The sequence below is a fragment of the Chiroxiphia lanceolata genome, chromosome 2 (assembly GCF_009829145.1).
Source record: "Chiroxiphia lanceolata isolate bChiLan1 chromosome 2, bChiLan1.pri, whole genome shotgun sequence".
Lineage (NCBI taxonomy): Eukaryota > Metazoa > Chordata > Aves > Passeriformes > Pipridae > Chiroxiphia > Chiroxiphia lanceolata.
Window position 1 is genome coordinate 26,052,583 of NC_045638.1, and position 16,228 is coordinate 26,068,810.

The 16,228-nt window shown below is 53.5% G+C and overlaps 1 protein-coding gene across 1 annotated transcript; it reads left to right on the top strand.

Moving 5' to 3' along the window:
* The first annotated feature begins 10,396 nt into the window (after positions 1-10,396).
* On the top strand, positions 10,397-14,126 carry SOX1 (SRY-box transcription factor 1). Its single transcript, XM_032680271.1, has one exon. The coding sequence runs from the start codon at positions 11,232-11,234 to the stop codon at positions 12,354-12,356; it is 1,125 nt and encodes a 374-aa protein (XP_032536162.1). The 5' UTR covers positions 10,397-11,231; the 3' UTR covers positions 12,357-14,126.
* The last annotated feature ends 2,102 nt before the right edge of the window (positions 14,127-16,228 follow it).

Here is a 16,228-nt window from a genome sequence, read left to right on the forward strand (position 1 = left end):
GCTGCTTTCCAAAATGTTGCCATTTTTCCATATAAAAAGAGCGAGCAGCGGTTGCTGGCGGGGATCCAGCGCCGAACGCATTGGGTGGGTATTTCGCTGGGTCCCCGCGTTCCTCCTATCTGCACAAACCCGATAAAACTGTCATTTAGCAGCGTTTCTTAATATTGCAGCTAATTAGAGCCGGTGTGTTATTGAAGTGAGAGCAAAAATCCACTTAAAAGAGAGGGGAGGGAGGGGGGAAAAAAAGAAGGGAGGGGAATTTTCCGTGCAGGCAGAGGTACGCACCCGGGCATGGAGCACAGCGAGACTCCCCCGGGGAAAGGGACGAGCTCTGGGGAGGGGACACCGAAGGCATCCCCGCACCCCCGCAGCGCCCCCCCTCCCCCCCCCCTCGCCCCCTGTTTCTGCCCCCACCTTCAGGGATCCCTCTGGGCAGCTCTGGAAGGACGTGCAAGGGAAAGCGCTAATGGAGAGCGAGCACTGCACCTTGGCCGAGGTCTCTCCTACTTCTATTCCCACGGATAAGGATGTAACATTTAATTTAGGTCGTTAATATATATGCCCGTCCGTTCCCTTGTTCCCCCTGCAGGCGCCGAGTCTGTAAAGGGCAACGGTGGTTTAACTTTAAAGCAATCTGCTTTTTATTCCAACATGTCTAATGATTGTATGTGACTGAGCAACTCGAAATAGCTGACGAGGTAATCCCTGCATGCTAAGGAGTCTTTGCAGAAATTGTTGGGGTGTATTTGAACCTCGGGTGCTTCCCGCAGCTTTTGCGACACAAGAAGAGCTCTGGATGGCAAGAGAATGGGAGGTTAACGGCGGGGGTAGGAGGATGTATTTATTATTTTATTTTTTAAATGAGGACTAGATCCCTCCCCAATAAGAGAAGAAGACAGGAAGGCGGCTGCCCCCGGTGTTCATTCCCAGCCCTGGCGCGGCTGGTCCCCCATCAGGGTACAGGCAACCATGACCCGCCTGGACGCTATAGCCGGCTCCACTGGCGAGGAAAACCATATCCTGTGTCCCCCTCTGCCCTCTCTCCCCACTGCACACCCCTGGCACAGACGGACAGGTACACACCCGCACAGCCGGACAGGTACACACCCGCACAGCCGGAGCAGAACGGAAAACGGGGCACTCTCAGCTTTACCTGAAAATCTTTAGCTGATTTGTGTCCATTTTAATAACATCTATCTACTTGCTTTCCTAGAACGGTTGTCATGTTGGCAGAAAGGGACTGAAAAAGAGTATTTCGGGGAGGGAAAAAACATGCAGGAAAAAACTAACGGCGCTGTCTAGGAAAGGGGAGGTGATCTCAGTGAGTGGTACAGGGTGGAGGAGGTGCGGACCCTCCGCAGCGATCCCGAGCGGAGAAGGGGAGGCTGACAAAGCCCGGTTCCAGCTCGGAGAAAGCGAGGGAAGGCCGGGAGAGGGGGAGCGAGAGGGGCGGAGAGGGGCTCTGAGCCTCCCTGTGAAATCCAAGTTTATTGTCAACAAAGGAGGGTCTGGCCAGGCTCGGAGCCTCCGCCGTCCCGAGCTGCCGGAGGCAGATTACGGCGGGGGGGCGCGGGAAAGGGGTCCCTGGGCGGCCGGGGACCGTCAGGACACAGCGGGGAGAGCAGGAGCGGGGTCTCGGGGCGACCGAGGCGAACGTGGGGAGGGACGGGCGGAAGCGCGGGGAGCCCCGCGGCGTGGCACAGGTGCGGGAAGCAGCACCCAGGGGTGGCTCTTCCCTCTCAGGAGGCATCTCCACCGGAGAAAGGGGCAGGGGAGAGTGGCCCAGCAGGAGCTGGAAGGCAGAAATGCAATCTTAGAGGAGAAAGTGCGTGTGAGAGAGGTAAAGGGGAAGAGAAAGAGGAGGAAGGCTCCGAGCTCCACCTCCCCGCTCGGCGCGGCGCTCCAGCTGCTCTCAAACCAACTGCTCAATTCTATTCACTGCCGCGACGGAACAAAAAAGTGGCTATTTATTAGAATACTTGTTTGGTATTGTTCGGTGCCACACAAAAGGCATTTCATTATGTTGGGGTGGGGAGAAAAGCCCCTCTCTTTTTTTTCCCTTTTCTTTTTTTTCCCTTTTCTCTCCAGACCGAAACAATAACTTGAAATTGTCTTTAAAATCTTTTCTATCAATAATAAATTTCATTTTCTTCTCTCTCTCCCACTCTCCCTCTCTCCCCCTCTCCAGTGCAGTGTGTGTGTGTGTGTGTTGCGCGTGTGTGTGTGAGGGGGAGAGAGAGAGAGCGAGTGAGGGAGAGAGCGCGAATGGTGAGTGTGCGTGTGTCGCCGGGCACTCGTGGCTCGGGCACAGCCGCCTGGGAGCTGCGGCTGGGCGAGGGGCGAGGAGGAGATCGCCGGCTCCATGTCGCGCTGCCCTGCACCTGCGGGCACGGTCGGATGAAGGTGTGAGCTAGGCTAGAGCGGGGGGGGAGGGAAGTAATAATAATAAGGCTGCCCCTTCAGATGATATGTTGGGAGGAGGCTGGAGCTGGAAGAGCAACTGTAAGTGTGCCTCTAACTTTTGAGGGGGTCTTCACCCTGTCTTGGGAACGGAGGAGGGAAAGCCGGCGAAGGGAGGGCTTCCAAGTTACTTTTGCTGCAAGGAGGGAAGAGCCGATTGCATTCACTGGGTTATCGGCTGTGACACGGATTTGGGGGGGAGGGGGGAAAGCGCGGGCGACAGTGTTTTGGGCTGCCCCCCTCCGCCTTCTGGGGAAGACGCCTCATGGGTTTTGAGGCGGGGGAGGGAAGCGGCAACCGGGGCCGGGGTCGGGGACTGCGGACGGGTTGGGGCGGGGAGGGCGCCGGGAGCGACGGCGCTGCCTCCCGAGCGCGCAGCGCCCGCTCCGGTTACACGTTCAAAAATTAACATGTCGGTGCGCGGGTGCCATTTAGTGAAAGGTGTCTTGGGCGAAGAATCAATTTCGTTGTGACTGACCGGTGGGTTGGCTGTATTAATACTGCCAAAAAAAGGGAAATCAATAGGCATAGCAGCCCTCAGCTATTACAACTAATGCCTGCTTAATCTCTGCCCCTCGGAACGGGCATTCATATGGGCTCCCAGCACTGCTAATGCGGCCGGAATGAGCCCGGCTCCGTCTTCCCAGGGAACGGGGATTCCCGGATCCGGTTCTCTGTGAAGGCGACAGCTGCCGGGACCTCTCGACAGGGAGGTTGTGCCCAGCCTCTCGAAGTCAAGTCCCGGCGAAAAAAACACTAGGGGTTTAGGGCTACCTGGGTTGGTCCGACCCAGGGTCCCACCCTCTCTCCCCGACTCCAAAGTGTCTGTAGAGCCTCTGACTATTGCCAGAAAGTATCGGGATATTAAAACGGTGACATGGATTTTTCCTCTCATATTTGATGGTGGTGTTTGGGGTCGATCAACAGGCAACGGAGCAAGGTTGTACATCTATCGATCAGGGAGGGGACTGGTTTTGGCTGAATCTCTTTTCAGAAACAGGTGTTTAAACATGATAGCGGCTCCAGTCAATTAACCCATTAAAACCCCGTTTTATCGCATTGATTCCCGCGGGCTGCCATAAAAGGTTATGGTTTGAAAGCCTCTTTGTTAAGGGGGGCAGGGTAGATGGATGGATGGATGGAGGGATGGATGGAGAGATGAATAGATGAAGAGATGGATAGATGACGGGATGGGGTTAGGAAGGGTGGTTGCAAATTGTTCCCAAACGTACAGTATCAAGCAGGGAGTAAGATGACGAACTACCGTTTCTCCCCACCAAGCCGGGCTGCACCAGCGTCTCAGCGCGCCCCGTCTCCGCCCGCCGCTCCTGGTCCCGACTCCGCGGAGGGGCAGAGCGGCTGCTGCGGGCCCAGGGGGCTGCCGCCATCCCCTGCCCGCCGTGGGCCGCCCGGTTGCGCAGCCCCTGTGGCAAAAATTGACACATCCACCTCGGGAAAGGGATATGCCCCTCGGGGAGGAGGGGTCCGGTCGGGGGCGGGGGCTGCCTCCCTGCACCAGTTGCCGTCTGGGTCAGGCTGCGGGTGCAGACAAACTGTAGCCTTAGTTGCAAGCGCTGTTATTCCTAAAACAGGACAATCTATGAACAACCTGCCCTCCCTCCCCCAGCCCACCCCCCGCCCCAGCACCTTTTTCAGGTTTGCCAATCTTTGATGTAAATTATGTATTTGCTAAAGGCGTCAGTAGCCTTTTTGCTATCCCGCCTTACGCTGACAGCCAGGGAATCCGTGTAACGGGAATGTGAAGTATTAGTCAGCGATCTGCTGAAAAACAGATCTGCGACAAACACCGCTTTTCCAAAGGCAAATAAACACGGCTGCGGCCAAGTAATCGGGATCTCCCGTTGGTGGGAAGGAAACCGGTTTTTTTTGCCTCGTGTCTCAAGGGTTCATTATCCGCCTTCCCATGGCCAGAATGCTGCACTGGATGGAGCAAGAGGATCATGTATTTCCTCTGGGTACCTTTAATTTCCAGACCAGCGGTCTGAGATTATTTAGATGTTTCTAGTTTTCCCCTTGTTTGCTGTTTTCTGAAGTAAGCACTGGATGAGCGACCGAAAAGGTTTGAAATCATGTCAAAGTGATGTTTTAATCTCATGAAAAAGTATATTAAGTGAGAAGATGTAATTTGTGGGGGATGTTTCAATGAAAGGAGAGATTGGAGTGGATGATACTTTCACTCTCCTGTGAACCTCGTGTCATGTTTATATTGAAGCCTATGTAGCTAATCTAATTTGCAATAACAGGATGGCCTGCAAGAAATAAGCTTCTACATTATTTCTTTTTTTATCCCCTCTCGTTTATTTTTTATGCAAATTCATTCTGACTTGCCCTGAATGATGCCTTTGCAATTGAGGTATAACTGACGAGGATGCAAACCAGAAATATTACCTTTATGGTGTTCTGAGCGACGTGCCACAGACATGACCAGCCAGGTTGCCCTTCTGGAAATGGGATGCCGCACCTGGGCTTGTGAAGCTCTTTTTGCATGACTGACATTTCAGCAGCACAATTTTAAAGATTAACTTCGTACTAACTTCCCGTGTCATGCTAGTCCGACAGACTCTCCATCCCCATAGTCCTTCCTTTTCCTTTAAAAGTTCACAGTTGCAAAACTATACTTTTAAAATATTTTCTTTTTGTTGGAAAATAAAATGTTTGGTAGGTTTTCTTGGGGTTCGTTTTGGATTTTTTTTTTTTTTTTTTTTTGTCTAGAGGGCCAATCGATAACTCGATTGTAAAAAGTTAAAGGTGTGGCCATCCACTTAGGTAGAAGCCCCAAACCCTAGGAAATAGGATAGTGCAAACCCTCTTCTCCCGCGAGATGCTGTGCCATCTGATCAGCACATATTCCTGGCATGTGCCTTAGTAATAATAATTAAAAAAAAAATCTGAACAGACTTGAAAATTACAACTTTTGTGTAATGTAAAAAAGGTGTATTCAGCTTGTTAATTACAGGGAGTTGTGTCATTGGAGTGTTATCAATGACCCATTTAATTTTACTGTAATTACTGACAAAATAAGACAAGGATAGATCACAATACAGGATATTCCTCTTTCGGAACAATATTGTGCTGGAAGTCGAGCTAATGCGTAGCATAAACAAACATTTTTAGAAAATGCTCCTGCTGGCAAAATTTCGTAAAGTCACGATTCCGCTTTTTCTGCCGACTCGGAACTCCCATCGGGCGAAGGATCGGGGCCGTTCCAAGGCGAGGGGGCAACGCAGTGTGTCCTCTCGGGGAGACGAGAGAGGAAGCAAATCTCTGCTGAGGCGCCGACTGACCGTCCCGCCCTCCCACCGAGGTGTGCCGTTCCCTCTGCAGTGTCGGTCGGGGAACTGAACTGGGAGGTGACACTCCCGGCCCACCTGCCCACCGGGACCTGCTGTCGCCCTGGTGCGGCCGCCGGCTACTGCGGAGATCAAACGTGTGGGGAGATCGATACTACTGTTAGGCGCAGAGAAAAGATAAAGCTCATTTTCAAAGCCAGTAGAAATTAGAAACTAGAAACTAGAAAGGAGCGAAAACAGAAAGGCTTGGATAGACAAACTCTTCGGAAAGGGACAATTTATCGACATTGGGGAGGGAGTGGTGATGCAGAATTCTTTTAGAAAAACGGCTCCAGCCCCCCTTCTATCTGGCACAATAAATAAATAAATGGAAGTACCTACACGGAACAGCCGTCTGCCCTCCGGACGCTTTGATTTTGCCCGGAACAGGCTGGCCCTGAGTACACCCCTGTGCTCCGTGTCGCGTCCCGTCCCCGGCACCCGCGCCCCGCAGGGCGGGCGGCTCCGGGCAGCTGAGCCTTGCCGGCCCCGGGCGCGGAGAGCAACTGCCTGCTCTCCTAACCACTTCAGAAACCTTTCGGCCCCGTGCCGTACCATCCTCAGTGGCCCCTGCCATGCCTCCCGACTTTACCCCAGGGCATCCCGCAGGGCAGTTTCTGAGCTGGTGGCCCAGGTTGCCCCCTCCCCTCATGCTCCCAGCGCGGCGGTGGACGACCCTTCGGCTGGGGTGCAGATACAGGGAAAGCGGCCTGGGAGCCAAGCTGACGTCCCCCAGAGCCTCCCCGGGGAGCCGCAGTGTGGTCCCGCAGCGGGGCCGCCACTCGGGTTGCGCTGGTGTCACGACAGTCCGGGCTGTCTGGGACCGGCGGCCGGGAGCGGGGCGCGCCGAGGCGGCGGCAGGACAGCCCTTACCCTCGTCACGCTTCCAGTTGGTTGGCACGGCTCTCCTGGGCGAAGGGGGGAGACATTTATCGTCAGGGAATTTTAGCCCTTTCCTTCCCCTCCCTTTTCTTTTTCCCCCCTTCCGTTTCATTCATAAACCTGGTGGCTATAGACGCAGCTTGAATATTGACGTCTCTTCCCCCAACTGCTCCACCGTTAACCCAATTACAGAATTCATCAAGAACTGTGTTGAATTATCTCTTTCCATACAGTATCAGCATTAGCCTAATTAAAAGCTATAATGTCTGATATAATGATTAAATCGTTAGCTCTGCTGTAGGGAAGCAATATTTTGTTTTCCCTTCAATTAGAAGCTGATTGAGGTTTTCAGAGCAGGTCAGCTGTGAAATTTGAATTATATGTGTGAGTACCGTTCACAGGGTGAGCCCCTACTCGAAAGCTCCAGAGATTCTCCATACGCTTTTACCCAGCAAGCTGGGAAAAGACAACAAAACACAGAGAGAGCCCGTAGCTGATTTGGGACTGGGGTTGTAGGATCGCACGGAACAGTAGTTAACACTGGAAAAGAAAGCGAGACTTTATTCAGGTGCCCTTTTTCCCCCATCCCACCTCGACTGGGTAGCAGGTCGTCCACAAGTCGCCTCCGAGGCAGGAAAGGGCTTCCTCTCTCCCCCTTGCCTACCCTTTCTGCTCCCTCATGGTTGCTCGCCTTGGCCCGGGTAACGGCACCCCGGGAGCGAGGGAGCGCTTCGCATTTCGTGCTGGCCAGCGGGTTTTGCAGTGAAGTACCAGAGGAACTGCAAGCGATCCCCCCACCTCCCCACCCTGCGTTTCAGGTAGGGCTGACGCGGGATCAGCCAGCATCACTCTTAATAATCTCCCCATAGCATCGCCCCGGCGCGGACTGGCGCTCGCCGGTCCCGACCTGGGGCGAGGGCGCGGGAGGCACGGCGGCAGCCAGCAGACGGCGATCGCCGCCTGCTCCGGGGCGCCCGGCTCGGCCCCGCCGCCCCTTGCCCCCCTCCTCGTCCGCGGCGGCACAGAGGGCACAGCGTCGGCCGGGTCCGCGGCGGGCGACCCCCGCCCCGAGGGGGCGGCCCTCCTGCCGCAGCCGGGAGCGGGGGGAGGCGCGTCCCGCCGCACAGTGCGGAGGTGGGGGGTAGCGGAGGCCGAGGGAGGCACTTGTCAGTGCGGCCGGCCCGCGGGGGGGGCCCCGCCGGCACCTGTCCACTCCGCGGGCTCGGGCGGTGGCCAGGGCTGCGAGCTGACTTTTAGTTCTTCTCGCACTGGGAACAGGACTTTCCCTTTGGCTCCTCTGCAGCGTTCACCCAGCACACACCGCTTCCCCGGGCCGCCTCCACCTATTCCTTTCACCACCCGATCCCTGGTTCTTGGCAACCCACTTTCATCTTGGGGAAAGCCCAAGTACCTCCCATCTCCGGGCACAGCCCCCAGCTGCATCACTATAGCCCCGTAGACCTCTCTTGGCTTTTCTCCCCTGTCAAATGACACTCGCAAAAGTGCTTGACCTCGTTCCTTGTCCCGCGAACCGGGATCCGCATTACCTTTACCACGGAAGAAAAGCCCCTGTCTGCCCTCCCGAGCTGGTTTTTATGTCTCCTCTCCCACCCCCCTCTACCCCCTGTTCAGTCGATACACATCCTCCAGCCGCCGGAGAGCTGGGTGCGCCTGGGCCAGAGGCAAGAGGGCTCACGGCAGCAGCATATCCTTGCTCCCCGCTCCCTGTCTGCATTTCACCCCCAAAAAGACCGCGTTCGTGGTAGTTTGGTTGCTTTTAGGAGAGGGAAGGGGCGCTCTGTGTTTATCTGCCGGGAGTGGAAGGAAAGAGAGGTAAACCCCACACGGACAAAAATCCCAGGAGGGGGGCAGCCTCAGGGGCTTCCAGATGAGCGATTGCCCTCGCACCAGAGAAGGGAAGACAGGGTCAGCCTCCTCCACCGTTTACCTGCATGTGAGGGAGAGGGAAGCTGGTGTGTTTCACCAGTTCCCAGGGATAAGCATATGTTCCCATGGGGACTTCTGGCTGGCAGGATGCAAGGAACTCCTCTGGAAAAGGTTGGCCTACAGAGATTCGACCCATGTATTTATCAGGAGGCCTTTAGGTACCTTAATATCAAATTTCAGGGAGAAATAGCACTAAGGCCTTGAGTGGATGGATAATGTGCGAGCCATGTCATTTATCTTGCAGTTTTTACTCCTAATATCTTCATTTGGCCATCCAAGTGGAAACGTGCCTTTCTGCAGAAACGTTCTCTCCCTTCCCCCTCCCCTCCTACCTCAACCAATTATATTTTAAATACATAATTTAGCAATCACAGCAGCCTCGCTTGTTTTGCCACAGCAGATGTGGCAACTTGAGAAAATATCAGCTGGAGAAACATGTGTCTAATCCTGCACTACCTCCTGTCCGCTCTTTGAACCCCTAAGGCTGACTAGAAGGGAACAGGATCCTCCCAAAAGCATGCCCATCTGAGCTAACATCATCACTCAGGCTGAGCTCAAAAAACCCAGAAGCAGGCCAAGCCTTTGGACAGCAGAAATTGAGAGGTGCCTTCCTCTTGCCAGAAAACCCAGACTATCATGATGAGATCACTATTTCACAACAAGTCATTGGAAATAGGGAAAAAAAAGTCTAATCATAGCCCAGAGCCTAAGGATGGTGCTTTGTGCATGGTGTGTACCCTTACTGCAGAAAACTTCTGGTGGTAATAACAGTAGCTGGGGAATCTGCAGCATGATTCCAGCCTTGGATGGCCACTAGGGTCAGGAGAATTTACACTCACAGACCATGAAACGAGCAGGGATGCATGTGTCCCTTTCTCCACCTGACAAAAGATGATAGGGGCAGCAGTTTATATCTGCATGGGCATTTGTGCGACAGACTTGCCATTCCTATGGCTGCAATTAAAGATCGCAGCATGAATTTCCACGTGGACCATTTTCTCCTCTCTGTAAAATAACTAAAGTCTCACAGGACAGCCAAGGCACAAGGGTAGTCTTTTAATATTTTCAAGGGGGGGGAAAAAAAAAGTCATACACCTGTACTTACTATACATCAATATAACATATTTTTTCATGCATCTTCTTTAGTCGCAGGTGATTTTAAATCCCCTAGGACTAAATGAATAATGACTGCGTCCAGTCTCTGCCTCGTGCCCGGGCCTAGTTTTTAACGCTGCCTCGTGCCTAGGAGCAGTTTTAACACCTGAGAGAGACGTCGGAGGAGACTCTGGAGAATCTCCAGAACGGACGAAGTCCCAGGGAAAAGGCGGGCTTAGGTGCCGCTCGCACCGGTTCTGTGGTGGGGCGGACAGCCTGGGGCGCCTCACCCCTCCTAAATACCGCTCGACGGTCGCCTAAGCGCGGGGTCGGGCCTGCCCGGGGCTCTGTCCGGGGGGCGGGCGGGATGGCCGGGTTGGCTGGGATGGCCGGGTTGGCCGGGATGGCCGGGTTGGCCGGGATGGCCGGGATGGCCGGGTTGGCCGGGATGGCCGGGATGGCCGGGATGGCCGGGATGGCCGGGATGGCCGGGATGGGGGTGTGTTGTGTCCCCGCCTCGGGGGCGCCCCTCCGCCTGCGCGCCCCCCCCCGCGCGGCGCGCCCCGCCGCACGTCACCGCCCGGCGCGCGCCATATGCAAATCACGGCCCGGCGGCGCACCCCCATTGGCCGCCGGCAGGCGATTTAAGGCGGGCTCGGCGCGCGCCGTATGGCTGCAGCGCCGTTCGCCCGCGCGCCCGGCGGCTCCTCCTCCTTCTCCTCCTTTCCCGGCCCCGTCCCGGCCCCGTCCCGGCCCCTTCCCGGCCCGTCCCGCCCGGGCCGCGGGAGGGAGACCACCGCCAGCAAATTACTGTGCCGCCGCGCCCCGGCCGCCGGGCTCGGCGCGTGTTTTGGTTGGGCTTCTTCCCCCACCCCCTCCCTCCCCTGATCCTCCTCCCGCTTTTTTTTTTTTTTTTTCAGTTAACGTTTAAATACTTTTTTTTTTTTCGCCTCCTTTTCGCGTGGCGGTGGGTTCTCCTCTCTTCTGCTCCGTTCACCTGCGATCAGCGGATGCAAGTCACACACGCTCTCTCCCCTCCCTCCCTCTCTCTCTCCAAGTTAGCAGCAAAGAACAAAAAAAAAATAGCTCCGTTAAGGATAAGAGAGGGAGCGGAGGGGTGTGCGCGCGTCTGCCGGGGAGCGCCGGCGAGCGGAGGACACCGCCGACGGCTCCGCACACTCCTCCCGCCGCGCCAAGTGAAGGAGCAAGTTTGCCGTGCACCTGTTTGAGCAGCTCGAACTCCCGTCGCCGCCGAGCCCCGAAAGTGGTTTGCAAAAGGGAGAAAGTTTTTCGCCGGTGGGGTCGCCGATCGCCCTCCTCGCGGTTTTCTTTTCCTCTTTTTTTTTTTTTTCCTTTCTTTTTTTTTTTTTTTTCCACGGCGGTAGCTACCTAGATACGAACGGGTTTCACCTCGCTCGCTCCCCGTCCGCCCGGGCTCCTCTATGTTTGATTCATTTTTCACGTCTGGCGCCGGTGGAAAATAAAAAAGCTACTTGAATGTACAGCATGATGATGGAGACGGACTTGCACTCCCCCGGCGGAGCCCAGGCCCCCACGAACCTCTCGGGGCAGACCGGAGCGGGAGGCGGCGGAGGAGGCGGTGGCGGCGGCGGCGGGGGGAACAAAGCGAACCAGGACCGGGTCAAGAGACCCATGAACGCCTTCATGGTGTGGTCGCGGGGCCAGCGGCGGAAGATGGCCCAGGAGAACCCGAAAATGCACAACTCGGAGATCAGCAAGCGCTTGGGGGCCGAGTGGAAAGTCATGTCGGAGGCCGAGAAGAGACCGTTCATCGACGAGGCGAAGCGGTTGCGGGCGCTGCACATGAAGGAGCACCCGGATTATAAATACCGGCCCCGGCGGAAGACCAAGACCCTGCTCAAGAAGGACAAGTACTCGCTGGCCGGGGGGCTACTGAGCGCCGGCTCGGCCGCGGGAGGCCCGGCCGGTGTCGGCGTGGGCATGGGCGTCGGCGTCAGCCCGGGCGGTGTTGGGCAGCGGCTGGAGAGCCCCGGCGGCACGGCCAGCGGCGGCTACGCGCACATGAACGGCTGGGCGAACGGCGCCTACCCGGGCTCGGTGGCGGCGGCGGCGGCGGCGGCGGCGATGATGCAGGAGGCGCAGCTCGCCTACAGCCAGCACCCGGGCAGCGGGGGGCACCCGCACCACCCGCACCCCCATCACCCGCACCACCCGCACAACCCGCAGCCCATGCACCGCTACGACATGGGCGCCCTGCAGTACAGCCCCATCTCCAACTCGCAGGGCTACATGAGCGCCTCGCCCTCGGGCTACGGCGCCCTGCCCTACGGCTCCCAGCCCCACCAGAACTCGGCGGCGGCAGCGGCGGCGGCGGCGGCGGCGGCGGCCGCCTCCTCGGGGGCGCTGGGCGCCCTGGGCTCGCTGGTAAAGTCGGAGCCCAGCGTGAGCCCGCCCGTCACTTCGCACTCGCGGGCCCCGTGCCCCGGGGACCTGCGGGAGATGATCAGCATGTACTTACCGGCCGGGGAAGGCGGCGATCCGGCGGCAGCTGCCGCCCAGAGCCGGCTCCACTCCCTGCCCCAGCACTACCAGAGCGCCAGCACGGGGGTGAACGGCACCGTCCCCTTGACGCATATCTGAACCCCCGCCGGCACCGGAGCGGCGGAGGCAGGCTCGGGTGCGAGCACCGGCTCGGCTCTCGGGCCCCGGCCGCGGCCCCGGGCCGTTCCGCTGGACTGCGCGCCCCGCCGCTGCCACCGCACGCTCAGCCCCGGCCGCCCTCCCGCGTCCCGGCCCCGCGCCTCTCCTGCCCCGCTCCCAGGTTCCCCCTCTTATTTTTGCCTCTCGCGCCCCTTCCCTCCCGCCCTTCCCCGCCTCTCTCTCTTTTTTTTTTTTCTTTCTTCCTTCCTTTTTGTACAGAAATGTTTTGATGTTCTTGTAATAATAATAATAAATAATAATAATAATGACGAGAGAGAAAAAAGGTAACGGTTGCTTTACTTACCTTTTTTTTTTAGAAGGACTAGTTTATAAAACTAGTTTTAAACTGAACTTCCGTGTTTTATCGAGACTTTTTGTACAGTATTTATCATTCACCCAAGAGGCATAGTGCGTTTATTTGCAAAAGAAGAGAAAGAGAAAATAAGGGAGGAAAAAAGGAGAAAGGGGGGGAAACGATGGTGAAAAGACAAAAAAATACCAACAAAAAGTTGTAGGCGATGCCAACTTTTATACCGCGTGGAACTGCTACGATTTCAGTCACGGATCGCTTCTTGCGAAGGCTTTTTATTGACTAATTAACTCGAAGTTGATGAGGAAACAGTTCTCATTTATTACTCATGTACTAAAGCAAATCCAAAAGAACAACTAAAAAGTTTTTTGTAGATATTCTCGCGGTTTTGTTGGGTTGGGGGTTTTTTGTTACTTGTTTGTTTATTTATAAAACTTTTGTTTTTCTTTTAGAAACTACATTTTTTTTCCTGAGGTTTGTAAAATTTTATTGTATCTGGATATTTTTGTTTGTTTGTTTTCTCTTCGGTTTTGTTTTCTTTTTGTATCATTTCTTGTAAATGCATTGTGAAATAATTTTTAGTTAGGCATTATGAAGGAATTCAGATTTTGTACATAGTTTACTAAAAAGCTTTTCTGCTAAACAGAAATCCGAAGGATGCGTCCTTCTTTTTTTTTTTTTTTTTTGAGTTAAATAAATTTCAAAGCGGAAAAAGTCACCTGGTTTTTAAAAACAAACAAACAAACAAACAAAAATTTCCTGGAGAACTTAGTAGTGTTTGCCATGGTAAACCTAGAAATACAGCGGGTAAACCTAAATTTTGGGAAGGAAGTTTTAAACAGCAGCGGCAAGCAGAATGATGTGCAATCTGCAGTAAATATCGATGTTCTCTAACCTGTGCAAACCGGGAGGGATGAAGGTAGATTTATTTTAATACTCGTTCCCTACTGCAAGGGAAAGCCTCTTACTGCGTTACTCTTCTAGCCATGAACATTTATTTTGTAGACTTTATGGCTGGGCTGGTGGTCTAAACCTTGCTGGGGCAGTAACTTTCCCCCTGGGGGTAATCGGGTGCTGCTCACCCCTGCTCGCCTTGGGTCCCCGCTCGGCCGGGAGTTCCCGCCGGCCCAGGGGGGGCACCTACCTCCCTGGGAATCGAGAAGGCACCGGTCAGCGCGGCACTTCCCCTCTAATTAACACCTTGAAAAGAGAAAGAGCTTAGTTTTGCTCATCTCGAAAAGAAAAGCGACCTCTAAACCTCAAGCCCGAAAAGCAGCCCCGTCCCTCCGGAGCATCCCGGGGGGCGAGCGGGAAACGGAGGGGTCACACGTTTCTGTCCCCTCCGACGTCCCCCCCCCCCCCCCCCTCAATTTTCAGCGACTGGTGCTAAAGCTGTCGAGCAAAACGATGCATGTCAGTTCGTTGCAGAATGTTGTTCAGTGCTTTGAAATTTAATTTTTTTTCTAGCTGTCGGTCGATACTTTTCGATATGTTAGAATTAAAAGTTTGCTGTAAACTTCTGTAGCAAATGAATTTTTAAAATAGTTATAACTACTTAAACAAAAGGAAACAAAATTAACTTCCGTGACTGTAATGTCGGCGGCAGCAGGCTGTAGGACTTTTTAAATTATCTTTTAGCGCTGGCGAATAAATACTTCGTCCATAATGAGTGCGGAAGTTTTAGTTGGTTAATGAGGAGCGGTTTTGGTCCCTGTTAGAGATTGCACTTCTTCTATAATGCTTACATGTCAATTGACATATATAACTCTTCCGAGTTATGTTGATAATTTTGTATAAATTACTTATGCTTTAAACTGAACACAGAATTTTCATGGAAGGTGTCTGTTGATTTCAACCGAAAATAAGCCTCTCACATTTTTTTTTTCAACTATTTGAGCCTTTATCACAGCGAGGTGTGTGTGGGTTCAGTCGACAGGCGACTTTTGGAAATGTTCAGCCTCCGAACAGAGCACACAGAAAGCAGGAAACTGTGAGAAAACTTCCCTGGCGTCGGTTACCTCCAGCCAAACACGGTCCTAGATGTAATTTAAAATATTATTAGCCGTACCTTTAGATATGCAGAATAGGCTGGCTACCTGTTGAACTGTCTCTTGAAATGTGTTTTCCTTCATGTGCATACTACGTACTCGTAAATATCTATACACACTGTAGATAGCATCATGACCGAAGAGGAGTGTGTGTGTGTGTGTGTACATATGCACATGCAGACACATATACATCTGATGCAACCCTGTTACATGTCTTTTCTTTAAGGGTCATAGCTATTGAAAATCACATTTGCTGACTATGCAGAATAGAAAAATCCCAGTGAGACGATCCTGTATCGCTGAACACGTCTGATGGAATAGGAGGATTGGGACGGTCAAGGGAGAAAAGCAAATAAACATCTGTTTATTTGCGTCCAAACAACAGAAATACTACGGGGAAACGCTTAAAAAAAAAGAAATATTACGGTTCTCTAAATGATCTCCTTTTAACGAGTTTTCCCTCCTACTCTCAGAATTTTGCGGCTCAATGGCGTTATGCCTAGAATAATGGGAATACCTGCACTTTCAACACAAGTGGATTAAACAGACCCAATCTCGGTTATATTCAAATAAGCTTCGAATATTCTCATCCCGCCTTTCAAAGAAATACATTTTGCTCTGCGAAAGGCCACCCTCCAAAAGAAAAAAAAACAAACAAACAACACAAAAACCCCATCAAACAAAAAACCAAAAAACTCCACTACAAAATACCAAAAACATCCACCCTCACCCCCCACCGCCCTCCCCGAAACATAATCAGGGTAGAATTTTTTGCTGCTTTTTCTGTTGCTTGTGTTTTACTGGTTGGTTTGGCAGTTCACTTTACTTAAGTTAAACTTCACGTTTGGGTATACAAACGAAACAACTTTCCTAGGCAGATGAGTTGGGTTTAGGTACAGTAAAATAATTAGGTCTTCCGGCTTTTTGCTCTGCGAGTTATATATAAGAGAATAATTGAATATGCAAAACTAAGAATAGGTTTAAGCGATTTATGGTTTAAGTACATTAAATCTAAAATTGTATGAAATGTTCCTCCTTTAACATGATTGACAGAGCTATTAAAATCGCGTATGTGGAAGAATTAAACCAAAAAGTCATCTCGTTTTCAGTAAAAGGAAGGACAATCCAGGGAGTAAGGCGAAGGGGAGCGTGGTGGAGGTGTCCTCTGCGGAGTTAGGCTGCGTATAGCGTGGGGAGCTTGGGGTCAAAGCCCCCTGTGGGCCAGATCCCGCCCCCGCGGTCAGCGCTCTGACGGAGGGTCCATCTGCCCCGGGAGGGGGGCGGCGGCAGAGCAGCCAGAAGGACAGGAGGCACAGAGCGATAACAGATTTGATCCGCTCCAAACTTCGAGCCAAAACGCAAACTTGGCCTGAACTCCACAGCTCTTTCCCAACGGTTCTCCCCCCACTTTTTTTCCCCCCCCTCTCCTTCCCCCCACCGTACGTGGCTCGCCG

What these genes read in the sequence shown, in the direction of transcription:
- SOX1 (XM_032680271.1), top strand. Translation starts at nt 11,232, where the DNA reads ATGTACAGCATGATGATGGAGACGGACTTGCACTCCCCCGGCGGAGCC.